Here is a 20187-nt window from a genome sequence, read left to right as displayed (position 1 = left end):
TAGAACAATTTCATTTTTAAAACTAGTTTTAATGTAATAACCAATCTAAGGAGCCATGGAGGCCTATGAAAAAGACCTACCCACCAAGATGCTGTGTTTCAGTGGTAGGGGTGAATTAATACTTCTGTAAGAAGGAACTTATTCACATCAGCATCAACAAACAGCCTTTTTCTTGTACACAGTAACTCATATTTTGATGGCTATTTTCTCTTCGCTAGATCAAAATTAAGCAGAAAGGGAACTAAACTGATTGGTCAGATCCAGAAACAATGATTTGAGAAGCTGCAGTCACTTGGCTCATGGATGTGTGATACTTTGCAGGAAAGTTGCTTGACTAGTACTCCATCCCTTCACATCTGTAAAGAAAAGCCCACAAATACAAAGTCACTTCACTATAGAACAAAAGAAAACTACCCCCCACGTTAAAGCTCACTCATTTTTTGTTTTTATTGTGGTAACACACTGGTTTACAACACTGTATATAAGTAAGAGGTATAGGATCACACCCTTCAGATAAATGTAATCCTACAATCAAAGAACCCACAAACTAATCCACACGACTAAAAATTTCCCGATAGATCTGTCATCTTCATAAAGGAAGTTCAAGTGAGTTATATGAAATCATGATCTAACTCCTACCCTCACTTGCCTAATATAAACACCATTAATATGAATACAGTTAAATGGGCACAAGTATGAATTCATATGTAAGACAAAACATAAGCAGCTGAAATCTAACAATTACATTAGTGACAAGTACCCACCTGCAGAGGAGTTCGATACAACCACTTTTCTTTATCAAGTTTAAGCTGCATACAGGCAAAGAGGTCACAAACTGCGGGGAGACCGTAATGGTCTGGGGGAAAGTTATGTTCCTCCTGTAGGGGTGAATTAAGTAATACTTCCTGCAAGAAGAGAAAAAGGTGGGTTCCTACATGACAGCTTAAAAGTCACTTAACTCAGCTTCCAAGTATGGTAGTGTCTATAAAGAATAAATACTGGCGATTCTCTCTAATAATCAAAAGCAAAGGTGACAATTATTTTATCTTTCCACAAATAGCAACAAAATAGGCAATGCCTTTTCTTTTTGGCAGAATGGGGGCTGGAGATGTGGAAAAATGCACAAAAATCTCAGTCTAAACATAAATCATTTGTTAACTTGGCACTAATACTACTTCAGCCAAATTTAACACTTAACACATTTAAGGATCTCACCCATCTTCCTGGGATTAAGGAAGTAAAAATTGACTAAATATGTTTCCAAACAGCTATTTTGATGTCTGTGCTCACCTTGGCTGCCTTTCGAAGTAGCCACTTATCTTCTCCTGAGGATAACTGATTGAGGTTTCCAGTTTTCTTTCCTGGCAAGACCCAGTCGGCTGTGTTCAAGGGACACCAAGAAGTGGCCACAGGGCTCATAAGCTTTTGTTTGGCAGCACTAGATGCTTCAGCACTAGGCACTTCCTTGGGATGTCCTCCTTTGCATGAGGGCCCGATAAGCCATGCAGACAAGGGACTGTTCCTTATGACTTGGAAGGAATCTGTAATTCTTGAAGGAGCCGCTGTCTTTGGTGCCTTGATTTCTTCTGTTGACTCTCTTCTGGAAGGACAGAGCCACATATTCAGGGAATCTCTACGCTTCTCATACTCAGGTTTTGGTTCCACAGGCATACCATTTTTATCCTTTCCTTCTTTCTTCAGAAGCCATTTACACAGCGCTTCCTTCTCACAATTTTCATCACACACACACTCTGCAAAGCTTGTACAGGGCTCATTGGCTTTGCATACCTCCTCTACTTTATATGGGTCCTGATGGTTCTGGACAAGCCAAACCTCAGCAATTGTGCTAGGAGTGGACAAGGGTTTCTTGGCCTCCAAGTGGTCATTTAGGCACTTCAGATTGCCCAGGTTTTCAATCTCCACACCTTTGGGCTGATTGCCCCTACAATTGGTACAGGAATCAGGTTTGATGAGCCAATCATTCACACTATAGGACTCCTGGAACACCTGGAACAAGGACTTAAACTTCTCATTAGTTCCGCAGTTGCCACTCCCAAGCTTCTCCAGATCATGGTATTCCTGAGGAGTCACCAACCAGTCAGAAAGGTCGATCTCATCTTGATCCAAAAGGTCTAGATCTTCAACCTTTTCAATTTCAACAGAGCAAGAACTGGTAGTAGAATAGCTGTTATGCTTTTGGTGACTTGATTTTTCAGGAACTTCTTGTTGCTGATTCTTGAGAAGCCAGTTTTCCAAGCCCTTTAGGTTGCCCCAAGCATTACTGAAGAAATTGCAGGCTCTGGCAGAAGTCTACACAAAAAGTACAAGATACTGGTTTGCCGGAATACTATGACTACTTTGGGGAGTCAATGATAAAAGTTCTATTTGCATATTTACTGCACTATTCAATGTTTCTAAATTTATACATACAAAGCCAAAAGATAAGGGATTTCTCTGCTGAGATAATAATTTTTTACTACATGAACAATTTTAATTGCTGCAGTTTTTAAAAACCCGGAAAACAGGCAAACCAGGAGAAAGCATATGTAGCATATTTGATAGAAAAGAAATTAGTAATTCTACATAATATGCCCATATGAATAAAGACCAAAATGAGCAAAGACTATGATTAGGCAAGTCATCAAAGGCAATAAACATGAAAAAATCAAACAAACTCAACCTTCTTAATAATCAAAGGACTTCATAATAAAAGAAATTGTTATTTCATGTCAAAATCAGAGGGGAAAAAAACCCTGAAAATGACTACCACTATTAGAGAAGTTGCAGGGAGGCAGGTACTCTCAATACTCTATTGGTGGGAATATAAATTGGTATCAACTTTTAGTAAAGCTAAATTGACAATATGATTACAAGCCTTAAAGGATATGTAGATTTGTAATCTAGAAATGCAATTACTAGGAATTTAGTCCTGAGGAACTGTACATAAGTAACTAGCTCCTGGGGCCTCCCCGGTGGCTCAGCGGTTGAGCGCTGGGTTGCGAGGCTGCCCGCAGCCTCTGCAGCACCGGTTCAATCCCCGGCTGCTCCCCGGCCACCGGAGGAGAGTCCCACATGGCGTGCAGACCTCTCCTGCTGCCCGCTGCTCCCCTCAGCAGTGTACTTCGGTCCTTCTGCCTGCTCTGCTCCCCGCTCTGTCTCGGTGAATTCTCTCACCCTCCCGTGCTTCTGACTGTACCCAGTGCTTGTATAAATAAATAAATTAATTTAAAAAAAAAAAAAGTAACAAGCTCCTGAATGTTTTAGCCAGCTAATGATATATTACATATTATTAAGAGTTTTATGTAAGAAATTAAATGGTAGAAAAATATACTCATGCTCTATTAGATTAGGTTAGTCCTGCTAACAGGACTAATAGTTTTAGTATTTTTTTAGTTTTTTTTTTTTTTTTTAAATAGAGGCATGTTTTATTTATTTATTTATTTGTTTGTTTGTTTGTTTGTTTTGTTTATACATGCACTGGGTACAGTCAGAAGCGCGGGAGGTGAGAGAATTCACCAGAGCCAGAGTGGGGAGCAGAGCAGGCAGAAGGACCGAAATACGCTACTGAGGGGAACAGCGGGCGGCAGGAGAGGTCTGCGCGCCATGTGGGACCCTCCTCCGGTGGCCAGGGAGCAGCCGGGGATCGAACTGGCGCCGCAGAGGCCGCGGGCAGCTTCGTAACCCAGCGCTTAACCGCTGTGCCACCGGGGAGGCCCAGGACTAAGTTTTTTTTTTTAATTGAGGTAATACTGGGTATTACCGCCCTTCAGGTAATATCACCATAGTGTACCCACCACCCACTCACCCATGTTCCACTACCACAGACCATTGTGCCTTCTTCCCTCTTTGTTCCTGCCTCTCCTCTTACCCCTCCCTCTTTGGTGCTTCAGTTCTATAGTCAGCTATCAAGCTTTTCTTTATTACAGCCTTTTAAGTATATATATATGTAGAAAAAATGAAATAAATGTTACAGTGGTTGTTGCTGACTATTGTGATTAATGGATCTGTTTTCTTTATATAGTTTTATGTTTTCTAAATTTTGTATATATAATGAAGAGCTGTCACCACTGTTAGAAAGTTATTAAAAATGGGGCCTCCCCAGTGGCGCAGCGGTTGAGCGCTGGGTTGCGAAGCTGCCCGCAGCCTCTGCAAGCGCCGGTTCGATCCCCGGCTGCTCCCCGGCCACCGGAGGAGGGTCCCACATGGTGCACAGACCTCTCCTGCCGCCCGCTGCTCCCCTCAGCAGTGTACTTCGGTCCTTCTGCCTGCTCTGATCCCCGCTCTGGCTCTGGTGAATTCTCTCACCCTCCCGCGCTTCTGACTGTACCCAGTGCTTGCATAAATAAAGAAATAAATCTTAAAAAAAAAAAAAAAGTTATTAAAAATGTTTCCAGACTAGAACTAAAACCTAAAAACTTGGTTAGTAACTCTACTCCCAGAAACAATAAAGTCAGCAACACACCTGATTATTCTCTGGGATCTGCTTTTGTGTGAGCCAGTCCTGCAGATTGGTGCTGGGTATGTAGGGAGCCTGACGATAACTGGCAGATTTGCCTCCAAGGAGCCATTCACTGAGAGGGACAGTGGTGGTGCTGGATGCTGACTTCTGCTAATCATATAACACCATGCTGCTTAACAAGTCAATGTCAAATGCAGTAGAAACTTCACCCGAAAAACAGGCAACCCAAGCTCTCTAATCTTGGCTTGTCACTGCCCCTGCACAAGTCACTTGACTTTCCCAAGCCTTCATTTTCACAATTATAATACAGAGTATAACTGACCTCCAGGGTTCTTCCCCACTTAAATGCCTTAGATCCTATGTTCACATTGCATTTAGAAGTAAATCATCTCTGTGAATTGTAGAGGAGGATCCCCAAGAGAGAACCAACCCAATCATAGAGCTAATGATAATTTCCTGTAACAATTTCTCTCTTATTCAAAACTTATAAAACCTTTAAATTTCTGGCATTCGGTCTCAAGAGAAGTACTTAATTGCATAAACTAACTCATTAACTATGGTGCCTTTTTACAAAGGTAGCCCCCCCAAAAATGATTTAGTTAAAATACTTAAGTAATATAAGTCAAACAAAAACACTGTTACCAGAAACAAAATGACATTTTACCTGCTCTGTCAATGGGCTATAAGCTCTTTTCTCCATGAAAGGCCCAATATTTGATGAACTACCATGAACCATCAGGTGCTCAGGAATTTGCTATAAAAAAAGTCAAATTAATTGCATTAGCAACATTATGCTTTCATACCAAAACCGTGAAAACTGTAATTTCTACATTTTCAAAAGTATTAAGCAAAACATTACCATTTCAACAGAATATTCTTCACACTAAGTGCAATGACCTTATTCTTCACACTAAGATGCTGGGCTCACCTCAACATATTCATAACCAAGTTACAACAAAGATAACCCCTGATAGACAGTGAATGACTATCAAATATATGAACAGTAACACTTCTGTGGAAGGGGTAGGTAAATTCAAAAACGTAGAAAATAGATATCAAATCTGAGAGTTCTCTATCAGCTACAAAATTATCATCATATAATAAGCTTTCATCAGAATTGGTACCATCACTACTGTTAAGATCCAAATAAAACTATATTTGGTTATCTAAGTTAAAGAACACTCAAACCACAAATTTATTAAGAAATATGCCAAAGGGGCCTCCCGGTGGCGCAGCGGTTGAGCGCTGGGTTGCGAAACTGCCCGCAGCCTCTGCAGCGCTGGTTCCATCCCTGGCTGCTCCCCGGCCACCGGACGAGGGTCCCACATGGCGCGCAGACCTCTCCTGCCGCCCGCTGCTCCCCTCAGCAGTGTACTTCGGTCCTTCTGCCTGCTCTGCTCCCTGCTCTGGCTCTGGTGAATTCTCTCACCCTCCCGTGCTTCTGACTGTACCCAGTGCTTGTATAAATAAATAAATCTTATAAAAAAAAAAAAATATCATCCAGCTCCATTTAAAAAAAAAGAAATATGCCAAAGGTTTTTAAAGAGATACAAGATAAATTCTAGAGACTATCACTAAGTTAATACCACACTTCTAGAACTAGCCTAGTTAATGCTCTAGCAACTTAATCAGAACATGAAATTTTTGAAGCTTACCAAATTACCAGTAAGTCACTAAAAAGTCATATGTGATGTTTTTAAGATCACCTATGAGACCATAAACCAGAGAAGTGCACAATGAACCATTTGAGATCAAGATTACTCACAATGGTTTTAAGGGACCCAAATGTGGTGATGGCCTGGCGCAGAGCAGTTGTATCTGCTTCAAAGACCAGGACAGTTGAATCTTCAGGTTTGAGGGTCAAACTGCCCAATCTAAGGGAAAAAATAAACAACACGTGGTTAAAGGAGTATGATTTTCAACTTCATCCAAAAGAAGTGTCAAACTGTGAATAACCTGAAATAATTGTCGCTTTCTGAAAAACTCAACCAAAGGCAGATGACCTAATCATGCATCAGCAGGTACAGTAAATATATAAAGCAGGACAATCTTATCATAGGAACAGAGAAGTTAGCAAATCCAACACAAGTTAATCCAACACATGCAATGAGTTACAAATCTGAGATTTTTAAATAAACCATAGTCAAAGAGCCAAAAGTCAAGACAAGCAAAAAAGGTCTTTACCTCTCCAGACATACTGAGACTTGATTGGCTAGATCTTTGTTTTGGGTGCACTCCAGCTGATGAATAAGACAATTGAACTGGCCCAGTAACTACAAAAAAAAAAAATGAAACCATCTAAGCCACAGTGATACTATAAGCAATAAGCGTACCAAAGGTAACATACAGCAAACAGCACTTATTATTAAACTTTTAGCTGATCTATATAAATGCTTCATTATAGGAAAGATATTCTCTCAAAACCAAAAACCACATTCAAATCAACTATAGTCACCATACCCAGTAGAGCTGTTGGGCCTGCTGCTGAAGGGTCTCCTCTTTAAGCTGATAGATGAGATCTACCTGTTCAAACAGCCACACCTCACGGCTTCTAAGGCATTCCAGGTGACGACTTATGCAGCTGTGAATCTGAGCTTTGACCTAGGAAACATATGTATTAGCTTCACTAGTGTTATAAGCCTAAAGACCAGTGTTCCCCTAGAACAGGAAGGTCTCTCAATTTTTGAAGGTCACAAGTCCTTTTGCTTATCCAATGACAGCTATGGAGGATTTCCCCATAAAATGCATATTCTCAGAAGTTTGCCTATAATTTCAGGGTTTAGTGTCCCAAAGTCTTCCCATGAATCTACCAAAGCTCCATGATCACAGATTAAGAACTTGGACCATAAAGGTATATCTAAGATCTAAAATCCTCTTTCAAGAACTCTCTTCCTAAGGGGATCAGGTTTGTTTAGGGTGTCCTAAAGTAATCAGGAGAAAATACAAGGATGTATTTCATGATACTGGTACTCCTCAGTTTTCCTCATAATTTGAAAATCAACAGTTTTACAAATGTATTAGAGGAGTAAGACAGACTATTAGCTTAATAGCTAGTCTTTTTCTCTTTTCTCATTACATATCTAAGCAATCGTGTACAGTAGACTAATTTAATAAAGAGATGTATCACTACAAATCCACAACTAGAAAGCCTTGAGGGTAGGAAGTTTAAGTTATAAACTAAATGTTTGTAGAAAATACTATTCAAGGGCCTCCATGGTGGCGCAGCGGTTGAGCACTGGGTTGCGAAGCTGCCTGCAGCCTCTGCAGCACCGGTTCGATCCCTGGCTGCTCCCCGCCCACCGGAGGAGGGTCCCACATGGCGCGCTAGACCTCTCCTGCCGCCCGCTGCTCCCCTCAGCAGTGTACTTCGGTCCTTCTGCCTGCTCTGCTCCCCGCTCTGGCTCTGGTAAATTCTCTCACCCTCCCGCGCTTCTGACTATACCTAGTGCTTGTATAAATAAATAAATAAATCTTTAAAAAAAAAAAAAAAAGAAAAGAAAATACTATTCAAAAGGATGATAAACATAAAAATTCTAAGGAAAAAATCCATGAATTACCCATAAAAATTCACATAAGACACCATAAAAACACATTTAGGCCAAAGGAAAACATCAGGTCAGAGGAAAATAAATTTAATTCTGGCTTACTCTACAGATAGTTATTTGTAGAACCAACTTAAAAGATGGTAAGGGACATGCGTGCTGAACTGCCATCCTTTATGTATCGAGAGGACACACTGGACCAGCGCACTGTCATCCACTTCACAATTTTACTAACTACAGTGCCTAGGCACAGAGGCCATAGAGAAGTACAACAAAAACTGCAAAGTGAACGGATTTCTCTAAAGTGGCATAAGGTTTTCCACACTATTCTAACATCTGTTTTATGTTCCCCTTTGGAATCAAAGGGACCAACATTCCATGCAGTCATGCAAGCATGAGTGAAACTTTTTGGTTGGTACTGAGAGGCCAAGCCTTGGCCATGCTCTAACAACCTATGCTAAGAATTTATACAAGAGAAAAGTAAAGTATATGTCATACCTCTCGCAAGTTATCTTTAATTTGCTGTTCAGCCCGGAGAACTCCACCAATAGCAAGTTCCAAGTCCCTCCTTGCATCACAACACCTCAATAGGGGTTCTCTATTACTGGAGCAGCCACTCTGGTCCTGTGAGGTGCTCATTCTGTTCACTGTTCCTTTAAAAGAAAAAAAAAAAAGTTAAAAAAGGACTAGAAGGATCCATAATTCCCTTGAAAAGAAACCGAAAACTAATAATTTGATCAAGAGCTTAGTACATTGTTCAGATCTGGCATTAATTTGAATTTATTGAAAGGATGAAATTTTTAATTTTTTTCTTTTCTAGGTGGACTTTTTTTTTTTTTTAAAGATTTATTTATTTATTTGTACAAGCACTGGGTACAGTCAGAAGCGCAGGAGGGTGAGAGAATTCACCGAGCCAGAGTGGGGAGCAGAGCAGGCAGAAGGACCCAAGCACACTGCTGAAGGGAGCAGCGGACGGCAGGAGAGGTCTGCGCGCCATGTGGGACCCTCCTCTGGTGGCCGGGGAGCAGCCGGGGATAGAACCGGTGCTGCAGAGGCTGCGGGCAGCTTCGCAACCCAGCGCACAACCGCTGCGCCACCGGGGAAGCCCTCTAGGTGGACTTTTTTAAACATAGTAAAAACTTAGGAATGACTTCATAGCTATTAAGCCCTCAAGAATGTAAACCCACAAAATATTTTCCTAGAATTCTGATATAAGGGAGGTACTTACAGAAGTTGGTACAGTAACTATAGAGAGTTCTCTATTAAGCTTAGATTTTGGGGGTTTTTAAAGATTTTTTTTTATTTATTTATATACACAAGAGCTGGAGCATAGGCCAGAGGTGCGGGGGGTCAAATGATTTACCAGAGACAGAGTGGGGAGCAGAACAGGCAGACTGACTGAAACACACTGCTGAGGGGAGCAGTGAGCAAGACAGGAAAGCTTAGGTTATGAGAAATAAGAAATAAAAGTGCAAAGAACAGCACATAACAAATGATTTAATGGTATGAGACTGGGACGGAGTAGTGAAAAAGCAAAGAAGTAAAGCTTAACAGAAGCCATTAGAAGAATAGTTTGGTGTCTTTTCTAGATACCTCTAGAATCAGAGCAGTTTCTTACAAACATTAGAAAAAGAAAGCAGTGATCACTGTAGCCCAATCTGGGTTCATAAGTCCTGTGACACCAAAGTTATTTCCTTTTTGGATAGTTTCACTAAACTGACCACTCAATGTAATGTTAGAGGGTAGTAACACTTGTGCAAAAATGAGTATGGGTTTTAATGAAGCATAACAAAACTAAATCATAAGATTATTTTTTAACAAAGTACTCAAAGGATACAAACTGAAACCATTCTGTAAATGCCCTTAAAAAAAAGGCATATGAAAACTCTCAAAACCATGATCAGGGCCTCCCTGGTGGTGCAAGAGGTTAAGTACCACACTATGAAGCAATCCACAGTCTCTGCAGCACGAGTTCAATCCCCAGCCCACCAGGGAGCAACCCACATGGCACAGCAGACCTCTCCTGACTCGCCCGCTGCTCCCCTCAGCAGTGTATTTCAGTCAGTCTGCCTGTTCTGTTCCCCACTCTCTTCTCTGGTGAATCCCCTCACTCCCCCACATCTCTGGCCTGTACCCCCACTCTTGCATGCATAAATAAATCTTTGGGGAAAAAAAATGATCATTTCTCCAGCAAAAGGAAGCTGTTTAGTCTAGATAAGTCTCTGGGAGGACATGATTACTATTCTCAAATATTTGGCAACATGTCAAATAGTAGACTTGTTTAGAATAAGCCAAAGGGAAGGGAGAATAACAGATGACATTTAAGGCAATATATGAAAGAATTTCCCAGCAGTTCTGAAGGTAATCACTTAGAGAAGCCAGCTTTTGGCTGAACAACAATCTACCAAGTATAGAGTCCTCCAAATGGTTGGTCATCTGAGACAAAGCAAAATTTGGCCTCAACTCCATCTACAAGAATAGGTTCAGGGCTAGATGACTAGCTACAAGCTGAAAAGGGACAACAGTAGCATGAACCCCACCTTCAGAAATAATAAAAGAGGAGGAAGAAGTGCAATCAACTTTCTCAGCAGAAGACTCACATTTAGGAACTACCAAGTTCCTATAAGAAATTGAAAGGTTCAGGAAACTTTCCAACTTCTCGTTTACTTCAGTCTTTTCCTCATACTGAACTCTAAAAAAGAACTTTCCTTAATTAGATTTGATGGGAATCCCTGGAGAAATTTTTTCCAAACTTCAAAACACAAAGCTGCAGCTTAGTTTGCTACCTTTTTTTTTCACACTATTAGCTATTCTGTTTTAAGCAAAGGCATTTGTATACAATTTACACTGTAGGGATATGAAAAATACCTCTATTAACACTAGTGAAATGTTGGCTCCTGTTGGAAGAGCTTGAGTAACTTCACAGTAAGTTGCTTCACTTTGATTATGTAAATTCAGAAATTTGTTACATGCAAGGCATGTTTTGTTTTCTTTCAAATGTATTAACCAGCCTTCCTCATCTGTGCTAAATTTCCCATCCTTAGTTCCTTACCATTTTTGTGGAATGCCAAGATGTCTGCCTGGCACAGTGTAAAATTTAATCAATTAAATTAATATTGTTTCATGGTGTCAAAAAAAAATGAGCTCTGGGGCCTCCCCGGTGGCACAGCGGTTGAGCGCTGGGTTGCGAAGCTGCCCGCGGGGCCTCCCCGGTGGCACAGCGGTTGAGCGCTGGGTTGCGAAGCTGCCCGCGGCCTATGCGGCGCCGGTTCGATCCTCGGCTGCTCCCCGGCCACTGGAGGAGAGTCCCACATGGCGCGCAGACCTCTCCTGCCGCCCGCTGCTCCCCTCAGCAGTGTACTTCTGTCCTTCTGCCTGCTGTGCTCCCCGCTCTGGCTCTGGTGAATTCTCTCACCCTCCCGCGAATTCTCTCACCCTCCCAAGCTTCTGACTGTACCCAGTGCATGTATAAACAAAACAAACAAACAAACAAATAAATAAATAACATGCCTCTATAGAAAAAAAAAAAATGAGCTCTAGATCAGACCGGAGACAAATCCAAATATATATAGCACTGGCTGATTTTTACTAGAGGCAAAAAATTACTTTTCATGATTCAATCACAAGTGTCTAATAGGAGCATAATAAGGCAAAAGCACACAAATTGGATTTTCCTCTTATCAGCTACAGGCAGAAGGGAGGAGATTTGAAAGTTACAAAACTGATTTCTCCCCACATATTTATTATATTTTTGTCAAATTAAAATGAATTCTCTCTCAAAACATTCACCTTATTAAGAGATAAGGACCTTTAGAACCCATGTGTCAGCCACTAAGACAACCTGTTCCATTTCTTTATGGCCAAACCCATGATACTTGTTCCTTTGATGCTCTTGATCTGGCCCTTCCTCCTCTCTCTGGAACAGTCAAGATACAATTTCCAGGGCCTCCCCGGTGGCGCAGCGGTTGAGCGCTGGGTTTCAAAGCTGCCCGCAGCCTCTGCAGCGCCGGTTCAATCCCTGGCTGCTCCCCGGCCACCGGAGGAGGGTCCCACATGGCGCGCAGACCTCTCCTGCCGCCCGCTGCTCCCCTCAGCAGTGTACTTTGGTCCTTCTGCCTGTTCTGCTCCTCGCTCTGGCTCTGGTGAATTCTCTCACCCTCCCACGCTTCTGACTGTACCCAGTGCTTGTATAAATAAATAAATAAATCTTTAAAAAAAAAAAAAGATACAATTTCCATAGCCCAGATCCGAAAAATGTAACTGTGCAAAGGCTTGCCCTCTTATAATGAGGTAAGGAGGAAGGTCTCAGAATTGAAATCAGTATCTACTAATGTGGGTGACCTCCAATCACAAGGTAAAATAGCTTGCATCAGTTTTATGAACTATTTATTATATCCAAAGAGACTTACATGAAGTAACTACCTTATATTGCCATTTTCAACAATTCACCATTTGTTTTGGGTTTGAGAACCAGTGGAGTAAGCACAAAAGTTAGATTACTCTGGGGTCTAACAAACCAGAATTCCAGCTTTATCTGCAAGTTTGAGACACACAGGTAGTTACTTAACTTCTCTGGGCATCAATCTCCTCTGGAAAAACAGAGGCAATGAAGCTGATAAGGATTACAGTATCGATAATGTGAGACATTATCTGCCTATAAGCACCTAACAGCCCCTGCACATTGTATTCCTTAATGCTGCCGCTGTTACTGGATTCTCTCCCTCTGATCAGCATGTTCTTCTGTCATACGTGTATTACACCATCTGTACACATTTTCAGGAAGAAATTACAAAGCTAATATTCTGCATTCAATTTTACATTGAGATTATTTCTTCTTTATTTCACACGTTCTTATTGTCAGTTTAAAAAATGAAAGGTTGCTTTTTATATAACAATCCTAGTAGTTTCTGAAATTGAGGATCTGATTCTCCGTAATTTTTTTTTTAAATTACGCATTTAACGGTGCCTTAACAGACTTTAAAAGAATTAGGCAATAAATTCAAGAGAGCATATTTTAAGATTGCTTAACACGTTAGAGTTTACTGCTCTTGGATCTAACGCTACAAATGTAATGACGCGAAATCAATGCCAGCCAACCTCCAAGGCACTAGCCGAAAATTGACCACAAAATTCTGCCATATAATGCCAAGACTTTTCTAGTTCAAAAGTAAGAGACGCGTACGACTTCCCAGGTTCCTCAAATACACTTTCGAAGAGCGCAATCGCCCCACGAAGCCTCGATCTCCTGTCCTTTCCTGGAAGTCACAGCCACCGGAGGCGCACCCCTAGGTTTCTGAGCTGGCCAGTCACCGCTCAGCACGCATGCGCGACGATGAGCCAGCAAGGCCCCTGGCCTGCCCGGCAAAGCGAAACAGTCCCGGGGGTTACCGGTGGACCCTATGGTTATCGGACAGACCTCGCAGGCCAGCTCTCCGCCTCGTAGGCTGCTGCTCCGCAAGCAAGAGGTTGCTTCCTCCAGGAGCTGACGCTGAAAGTTCCCGAGCCCTCAGGCCAAACCGCACCCTGCCCCACCCGAGTGTCAGGCGGTGCGTACCAGCGGCAAGAGCTAGCTCTTCAGCGCTAGGGGCGGGGTGGGGAGGGGCGGGGACAGAGGGTCCTCCCACTACACCGCCCTCAAAGGTACTCCAGGAAGCCCCAGTTCCCCGTCTCCCAAACAGCCCCGGCTTAATGTCGGATGGGCGCGCAGGGGGCTCCTCGCCAGCCTTTCCTCTGTCCACCTCTCCTCTGCCCACCTGCTCCAGCGATTGGTGGATGTCCACCTCTCTGCGCCCCAAATGGTCAAGACATCTATGATTTAAGGATTTTACTGCTAATCACTACAGCGAAATAACAAACTTGGGAACAATTAGGAGGTACCAAGTTATTATTGAAATATTGTAAGCCAATAGTTTATCACTCTCCCCCCGCCCCCACCATGCGATTACCACTGTTAGCCCAGCTGGACTAATTCTGGACTTCTGTTTCAGGCTCTCAGACATCTTATGTCTGTGACATACCAGTTATCCCGTGTGTGTGTCACTGTGTGCTTCTGTGTGTGTGTGTGTGTGTCTCTTTCTCACACACACACATACACAAGGTCTCAGTCAGTGTTGCCTTTAACACTCATGGATGCTTTCAGTCAACAAAAGTCGACTGGTATGTAGGTGGCGCCACAGTGAACTGAGCAGTAATTCAGCATAGTTCAGAGGATGGACTCAGGAGCTAGATTAGAGTACAAAACCTGGTTCGACCACTTAGATGTTGTGTAATGTTGGGCTAGTCACTTAGCCAACTTGTGCTTTATTTAGTTTCCCCATCTATAAAATGGGGATGGTAATAATGGACCCAACTCGATGAGAATTATGTGAAATATATGTAAAGTATTTAGGACAATGTCTGACACATAGTATGAACTACCTGTCTGATGATTATCATGTTCATGGTATTGCTAGTTTGGTGTTCTTTTCTCCAAAATTAGTCCTTATAGTCTGCATATCCAATCAGATCAAAACACAAAATCTAGACATCATTTCCTTTCCATCTTTTTTTAAATGTAAAACAGCTGCTCTGGCCTATGCACATGAAGCTTTTTCTCTCTGTAAATAGTAATAGTAAAGCAAAGCCACAAAGCCCTCAACCTTTAGGCATCCCTCAAATTTTAGCTGAACAGTTTATGCAGGTGTCTGCTTCATCTGTCATTGTTTCTAGGATCTCATTTCACACACTCACTACCAAAAATAATGAGAAAACAAGTTTTCCAGGCTCAAAATACCTGAATAACAGTACCTAGATATACCTCTGAAGAGTGAAAGTTAAAATTTGTTGGCCCTTTGTACTCTAAGTCAATGACTAGAAAGAAGTAATTCTATTAAAATACTGTATAACTAATGTCAAGAAAATTCACCTCTCTTATACGCCTCTATAAAACAGTCACAATGTAATGCTGTGAAATATGTTGTTGGTAATCACCAACATAACCAATGTTTTCTATTCCTATCTAAAAGATCCTGACAATACTTCAACACACAATTACTGACAGTGTTTGTTAACCTATGCTAGCTTTAGTTGTTACTACAAAAAAATGATTAAATATTACATAAACACAAAAAGACTGGAAGAGGGGAATCATATATATCTAGAAGAATTCTGCATTCAGACCCCCTTTGCAGACCTCCCTACTGTCTGTATAAAATGTTTCCACTCTAAAGCATCATTTCTCAGAACATTTTACCTTTGGTATGCTTCAAGATCTTTACAATGTTTCAAAACAAGAGAACCATCTATTCCTCCATCACCTCACCTAAAGAGAGCATAAATTATAACTCTCCAATAGTACCCCATTTGTCCACAGCATAAAGTCCAAATTTTTTTATAAAGGCAATGAAGTTCTCTATTTTCTGGCTTCAGTCTGACCTTCCTGCAGTCCCCCTAGAGCAGTCCCCACACAGCTATCCACGCATAGTCCAAGCTAGTTCACCTCCAATTTGGTTTGTCCCAGCAATGCTAGCCCCTTCCCTTTCAACCGCCAATCCATTTTTTTCAACTATGCTCAAGTCACCAGGCCATGTCTGCGAGGCCTTTCCTGACCAAGCACTCCACACCTTAATTTTGACCAATAAGAGGTAGTTGCTGTTTCCTCTGGGCCACTGTAATCTGTACAGGATTCCAGCATGACACAGGTAACACATGCTACCCTTATTGTTACATGAATGCCTTCTGAGTTGAGTACACAAAAGGGACTACATCTCACTTGGTACACCCTAATTTTGGCACTGGTATTTTCACATTCTATGTGCTCCACTTGAATTGACATAAAGAGAATGGTGTCCCTGAAGTTGTGTACTATTGTAGTCATAAACTCCACAGAGTTTGATAGATGTGAATGAACGGAAAAATGAATTGATAAGTGACAAACAAGTGCTCAAGTTCAGACCAGTCACAGGAAGGATATAGTTCTGCTTTAAACATAATCAATTTGATGTCCCACTAAGGCCCACATTAATTCAAGTTGGTGTTCAGAGCTGAAAATGTTTCTAGCATAACTATTGCCTTTAGTTTTCCTTCAAACAAGACAAAATAGATACTATCACTGAAGCCATTGTTCCAGGATGGGCAGTGAGATAGTGTCTTTCCAGCTAAACAGATACACAAACATCAGCAGATTTGGGAGTGAAAGGGGAAACATTAACTCTGTTTACAGCTAACTCTGGATTTTTTTTTTCCCCCTCAGATTTTGCAGTACTACAAAAATTCCAGCTGACATCACAAAAGTCTGGTAGACTTTCAGAATTAGGGCGGATCCCTTGAAACTTCTTGCCGTACTATCTATGGTCAAGGATAGAGAAACATGTTATTTTACCTATCATCACGATAATAATACCATCTTGTCCTGATTTTATAGACAAACATTTTGTGGTTTTCCCCACAGAAGTAAACAAGTGATATTTTCCTTCCTTTAAAGCCTGAGGGAATAACAATGACGCCAAATAAAACTCAAAATAACAGCTGAGATTATGTTCTTCTGAAATGTGTAAATGTCCAAGTATTAAAGACTCAACTTCCTATCTATGCCCAAACTGACAAGGGAAAAAACCTATTAACCTATTGTTTCAGTTTTTACTCCTTCACTGAACTGAACTGTCACATTTGTAGGTAATGCTGAATAGGAGTGCCCTTTAAAGGGCTTCCAAACACACTCCTAGGCCCCAAAAGGAACATCTTCATTTCACTGCATAATCAAGTCAAGCAAAGCCAGGATGATGACCTGGACCAAATGGCTAAGGAAGAGAGAAGAATCATTCACGTTCTAAGTAAAAATAGTACCCTCAAAATTACTATTTTGTTGGCGTGCCAGTAAATCTGTCTAATTTAAAGAGTATAAATGACATGCCACAGTTTGAGATATTTAGACTAGATGGAAAGTTTCAAAATTTGTGACTATAAAGATTTATTAAGCAAAGATGACATACTGAGAAGGGCTATATTGTAGTTCTTCTGACATGCAGAGAAAAACTATTAAAGCTACTGGCCAGAGTAAAAGTGGCAAACTTGATCTCAACATCAGCCTAGGCCAGCCACATTTTTCCTGTGTTCTATATTAAAACAATATATTTAGACATACCTTTAATATAAACAAAACCAAAATGAAAAATGTGAGCAATTTTTAAAGAGGACTAAAAAGTAGCAGGAGGAATAATAAAAATGTCATGGATCTCTAGAGTTCCTTCATGAAATTGAACTTAATCTAATACATACAATTTCGGTTGGTCCCTCATTAAAGCGACCTTACACTTGTAACCTAACTGAATAGACACTGAAGTCACTGTTTATAGTAATGCCTCAAAAAGTGTTCCCGGGCCTCCCCTGGTGGCGCAGCAGTTGAGCACTGGGCTGCGAAGCTGCCGGTTAGATCCCTGGCCCACGGCGAGGGTCCCACATGGCACTCAAACCTCTCCTGCCACCCGCTGCTCCCCTCAGCAGTGTACATCAGTCTGCCTGTTTGTTCCCCGCTCTGGCTCTGGTGAATCCTCTCACCCTCCCGTGCTTCTGACTGTACCCAGTGCTTGTATAAATTAATTAAATAAATAAATCTTTAAAAAAAAAAAAGTGTTCCCGAAACCAGTAGCATACCCCATTGTATAGCCTACATAGTGATAGCCTTTGTTCTTTGAGAGTGAGTATAAATTTTTGGAAAGAGTCAAAGATTAATACACTTATAACAGTGACTGATGTAGTAAGAACTACATAGGTATTAGTTATTTTCATCACCTTTAGTTGAGAGATCAGGATATAATAAAAGAAGATATCTTATTATGTAGTTCATCAATTTAGTAAGTCAACATCATCTCTCTCCATTTCTGAAAAACCTCCACTTCTCACTTCTCCCTTCCTCTTCTCCTCTTGGCTTCCTCAGTTCAGTCACAAAGGCCTTTGCTCCTCTAGCAAAGCAAGAATGCTTCTGCTCAGGGCCTTTGCACTTTTCCTGCAGACCTCTTCATGCCCACTCCTCACTTCCACAGTGTCGGATCAAAGTTCACCTTCTCAGTGAGGCCATCATTCATCAGTATTCTATTAAAGTAACTCCCTCCAGGGCCTCCCTGGTGGCGCAATGGTTGGGTGCTGCACTGTGAGGCTGTCTGCAGCCTCTGTAGCGCGGGTTCCATCCCAGCCAGCCTAGGAGAATCCCACATGGCTAAGCAGACCTCTACTGTCTCGCCCGCAGCTCCCCTCAGCAGTGTATTTCGTAGGTCTGCCTGTTCTGTTCCTGGCTCTGTCTCTAGTGAATCCTCTCACTCTCCCATGCATCTGGTCTGCACCCCCGATCTTGTATAAATAAATAAATCTTAAAAATTTTTTTTCAAAAAATAAAGTAACTCCCTCCACACACTCCCTCTTAACATACTTTTTTCTCAATAGTACTTACCACAATCTAACATACAGAAACCATTTTAAAGAGGTCTAATGATTTAAGTTCAATGATACCACACTAGGACCCACCGAAATGTGCCAACTATGATTATCTGCCCTATCACCACCCCAGGAAGTAACCCAAGAGTCCTGACAACCATATTTCTAAATTACCCAGTGGGTGATGGACAACTAAATCTGTGCAAAAGACATTTATGCTATGGTGACCCTTACTTAACCTGATTAGAAAACAAATCAAAGTAGCATGGTAAATAAAGCCTTGTTCTTGGGGTAGGGCAGACCACGGCACTGAATTCTGCCTTTCTTGATGGCATCATCCCATGTTCCGGCACACAGTAGTACTAAGACCAGGTGTGTGATTATTGTTGTCCCACCACAACAATTTAGTTGCACGAAAGAACTTTGCCCTTCTTGTTTTCATTGCTGTATCTTCAACACACTCAACACAGAGGTACTGAAGACATAGTTGCGCAACCAATCAAGGCATGAACAAGCCTCCCCCTTCTCATCTGTAAAAAGGACACACCCGAGCTCTCTCTTTCGGGGTTGCTGGGAGAATTACACGAGACAGTAAGGCATGCAGTGTGGGCACAGCCACCGCAGGAAAAAACCACCTTCGCGGTCCCACCCAGCAGGCCGGGACCGGATATACCCTGGGTCCTTTCGGGGAATCGGGCCCCTCCTCGACCTAAGAAGCCCTGGCCAGAGCGAGCAGAAACTCGGGGCCGTCACGCGGGGGCCGGGGAAGATGGACGGGAAGGAAGAGGTGGCCCCAGGGCGCGCGTGTCGAAGGACCCAGAGAAAAGGACAGGCCGGGGCAGAAGGGCAGAGGGACAGGAGAAGGCGGCCGCCGGGCCGCGAGGGTCGAGGGTCTGGAAGACGAGGGCAGGCCGCGGCCAGGGGCCAGGCAGGTGGAGGTAGCCCCGGGCCAGGTATGTCGAGAGAAAGGCCGGCCAGACAGGACCAGGCAAACGGCCCCGGATCCCCAGCCCAGCTCGCCGCGGGAACGGTGAGGAAGGGGCGCCCATCCGCCCCCATTCCGGGTCTTACCCGCTCCGAGCGCCGCTCCGGGAGATCCGAGGGGACGTCCAGTGGGCAGCTAAACGGCCGGACACAAGCCAACGGCCGAAGGCAGAGTACTCGCGAGAGCACAACCTGCCTCCCACTCCTCACGCCACGCGTCTGACAGTCTCGCGAGATGTCTGCTCGGGGCCGCCCAGAGTCCTTGTCTGTCCTCTAGTGGGCGCAGTGCGCAGGCGCAGTGCGCAGGCGCACACTTTTTCCAGGGCCCAGGTCAGTGTCCTTTCGCCCTTCCGCCTTAAATCGCGTAAAATGAGGCAAACAATCGTTGAAGACAAACCCAGTGTTGACGACTCTCCTAAGTGTTTCTCTCGTACCAAATGTTCTCGCAGTTATCTAATCTTAACCTACAGGTGAAAATGTTATAGGGCAGCCCCGATATCTGCCTTATACCAACCTGGCTGCTTACCCCCACCCTCAGGTCCCAGCCACCTTCCCTTTGGTGGTGATGGGATTTGGAGTTCCCAGTGTCTTTGGCTTTGACCTGGGGTGGGGGTGGAGTCCACAAAGCCTGTATGGAATTAGCTTTAGGGCATCCTTTTCCCCCTAACAAAAATAAATGTCAGAAGACACTAAAGAGTAGGTGTCAAATGTTTAGAAAGAAAAGAAAATGTTGGTTGCCTTAGGCTTGCGGAAGGGGATTATTGTTTAAGGGTAGAGGGTTTTAGTCTGGGATGA

The 20187-nt window shown here is 42.6% G+C and overlaps 1 protein-coding gene across 3 annotated transcripts; it reads right to left on the bottom strand.

Moving 5' to 3' along the window:
- Positions 1–317: 317 nt before the first annotated feature.
- NCOA4 (nuclear receptor coactivator 4) lies at positions 318–19616 on the bottom strand. Of its 3 annotated transcripts, none has more exons than XM_037496110.2 (10): positions 19480–19616; positions 8500–8654; positions 6920–7060; positions 6644–6732; positions 6225–6333; positions 5124–5213; positions 4463–4609; positions 1291–2310; positions 765–905; positions 318–356 (listed from the first exon to the last, which is right to left on the bottom strand). In XM_037496110.2, the coding sequence occupies exons 2-10, from the start codon at positions 8638–8640 to the stop codon at positions 351–353; spliced, it is 1884 nt and encodes a 627-aa protein (XP_037352007.1). In that variant the 5' UTR covers positions 8641–8654; positions 19480–19616; the 3' UTR covers positions 318–350. The 3 variants fall into 3 exon arrangements, with proteins under 3 accessions (XP_037352007.1, XP_037352009.1, XP_037352008.1); XM_037496112.2 differs by having other exon boundaries at positions 4463–4606; XM_037496111.2 differs by lacking the exon at positions 19480–19616 and adding an exon at positions 13418–13563.
- Between the last annotated feature and the right edge of the window lie 571 nt (positions 19617–20187).

The sequence above is a fragment of the Talpa occidentalis genome, unplaced genomic scaffold (assembly GCF_014898055.3).
Source record: "Talpa occidentalis isolate TD23 unplaced genomic scaffold, MPIMG_talOcc4v2.1 talOcc4.8, whole genome shotgun sequence".
Taxonomy (NCBI): Eukaryota; Metazoa; Chordata; class Mammalia; order Eulipotyphla; family Talpidae; genus Talpa; species Talpa occidentalis.
Note: the sequence above shows the minus strand (reverse complement) of the source record. Positions and strands in the feature narration are given on the sequence as shown.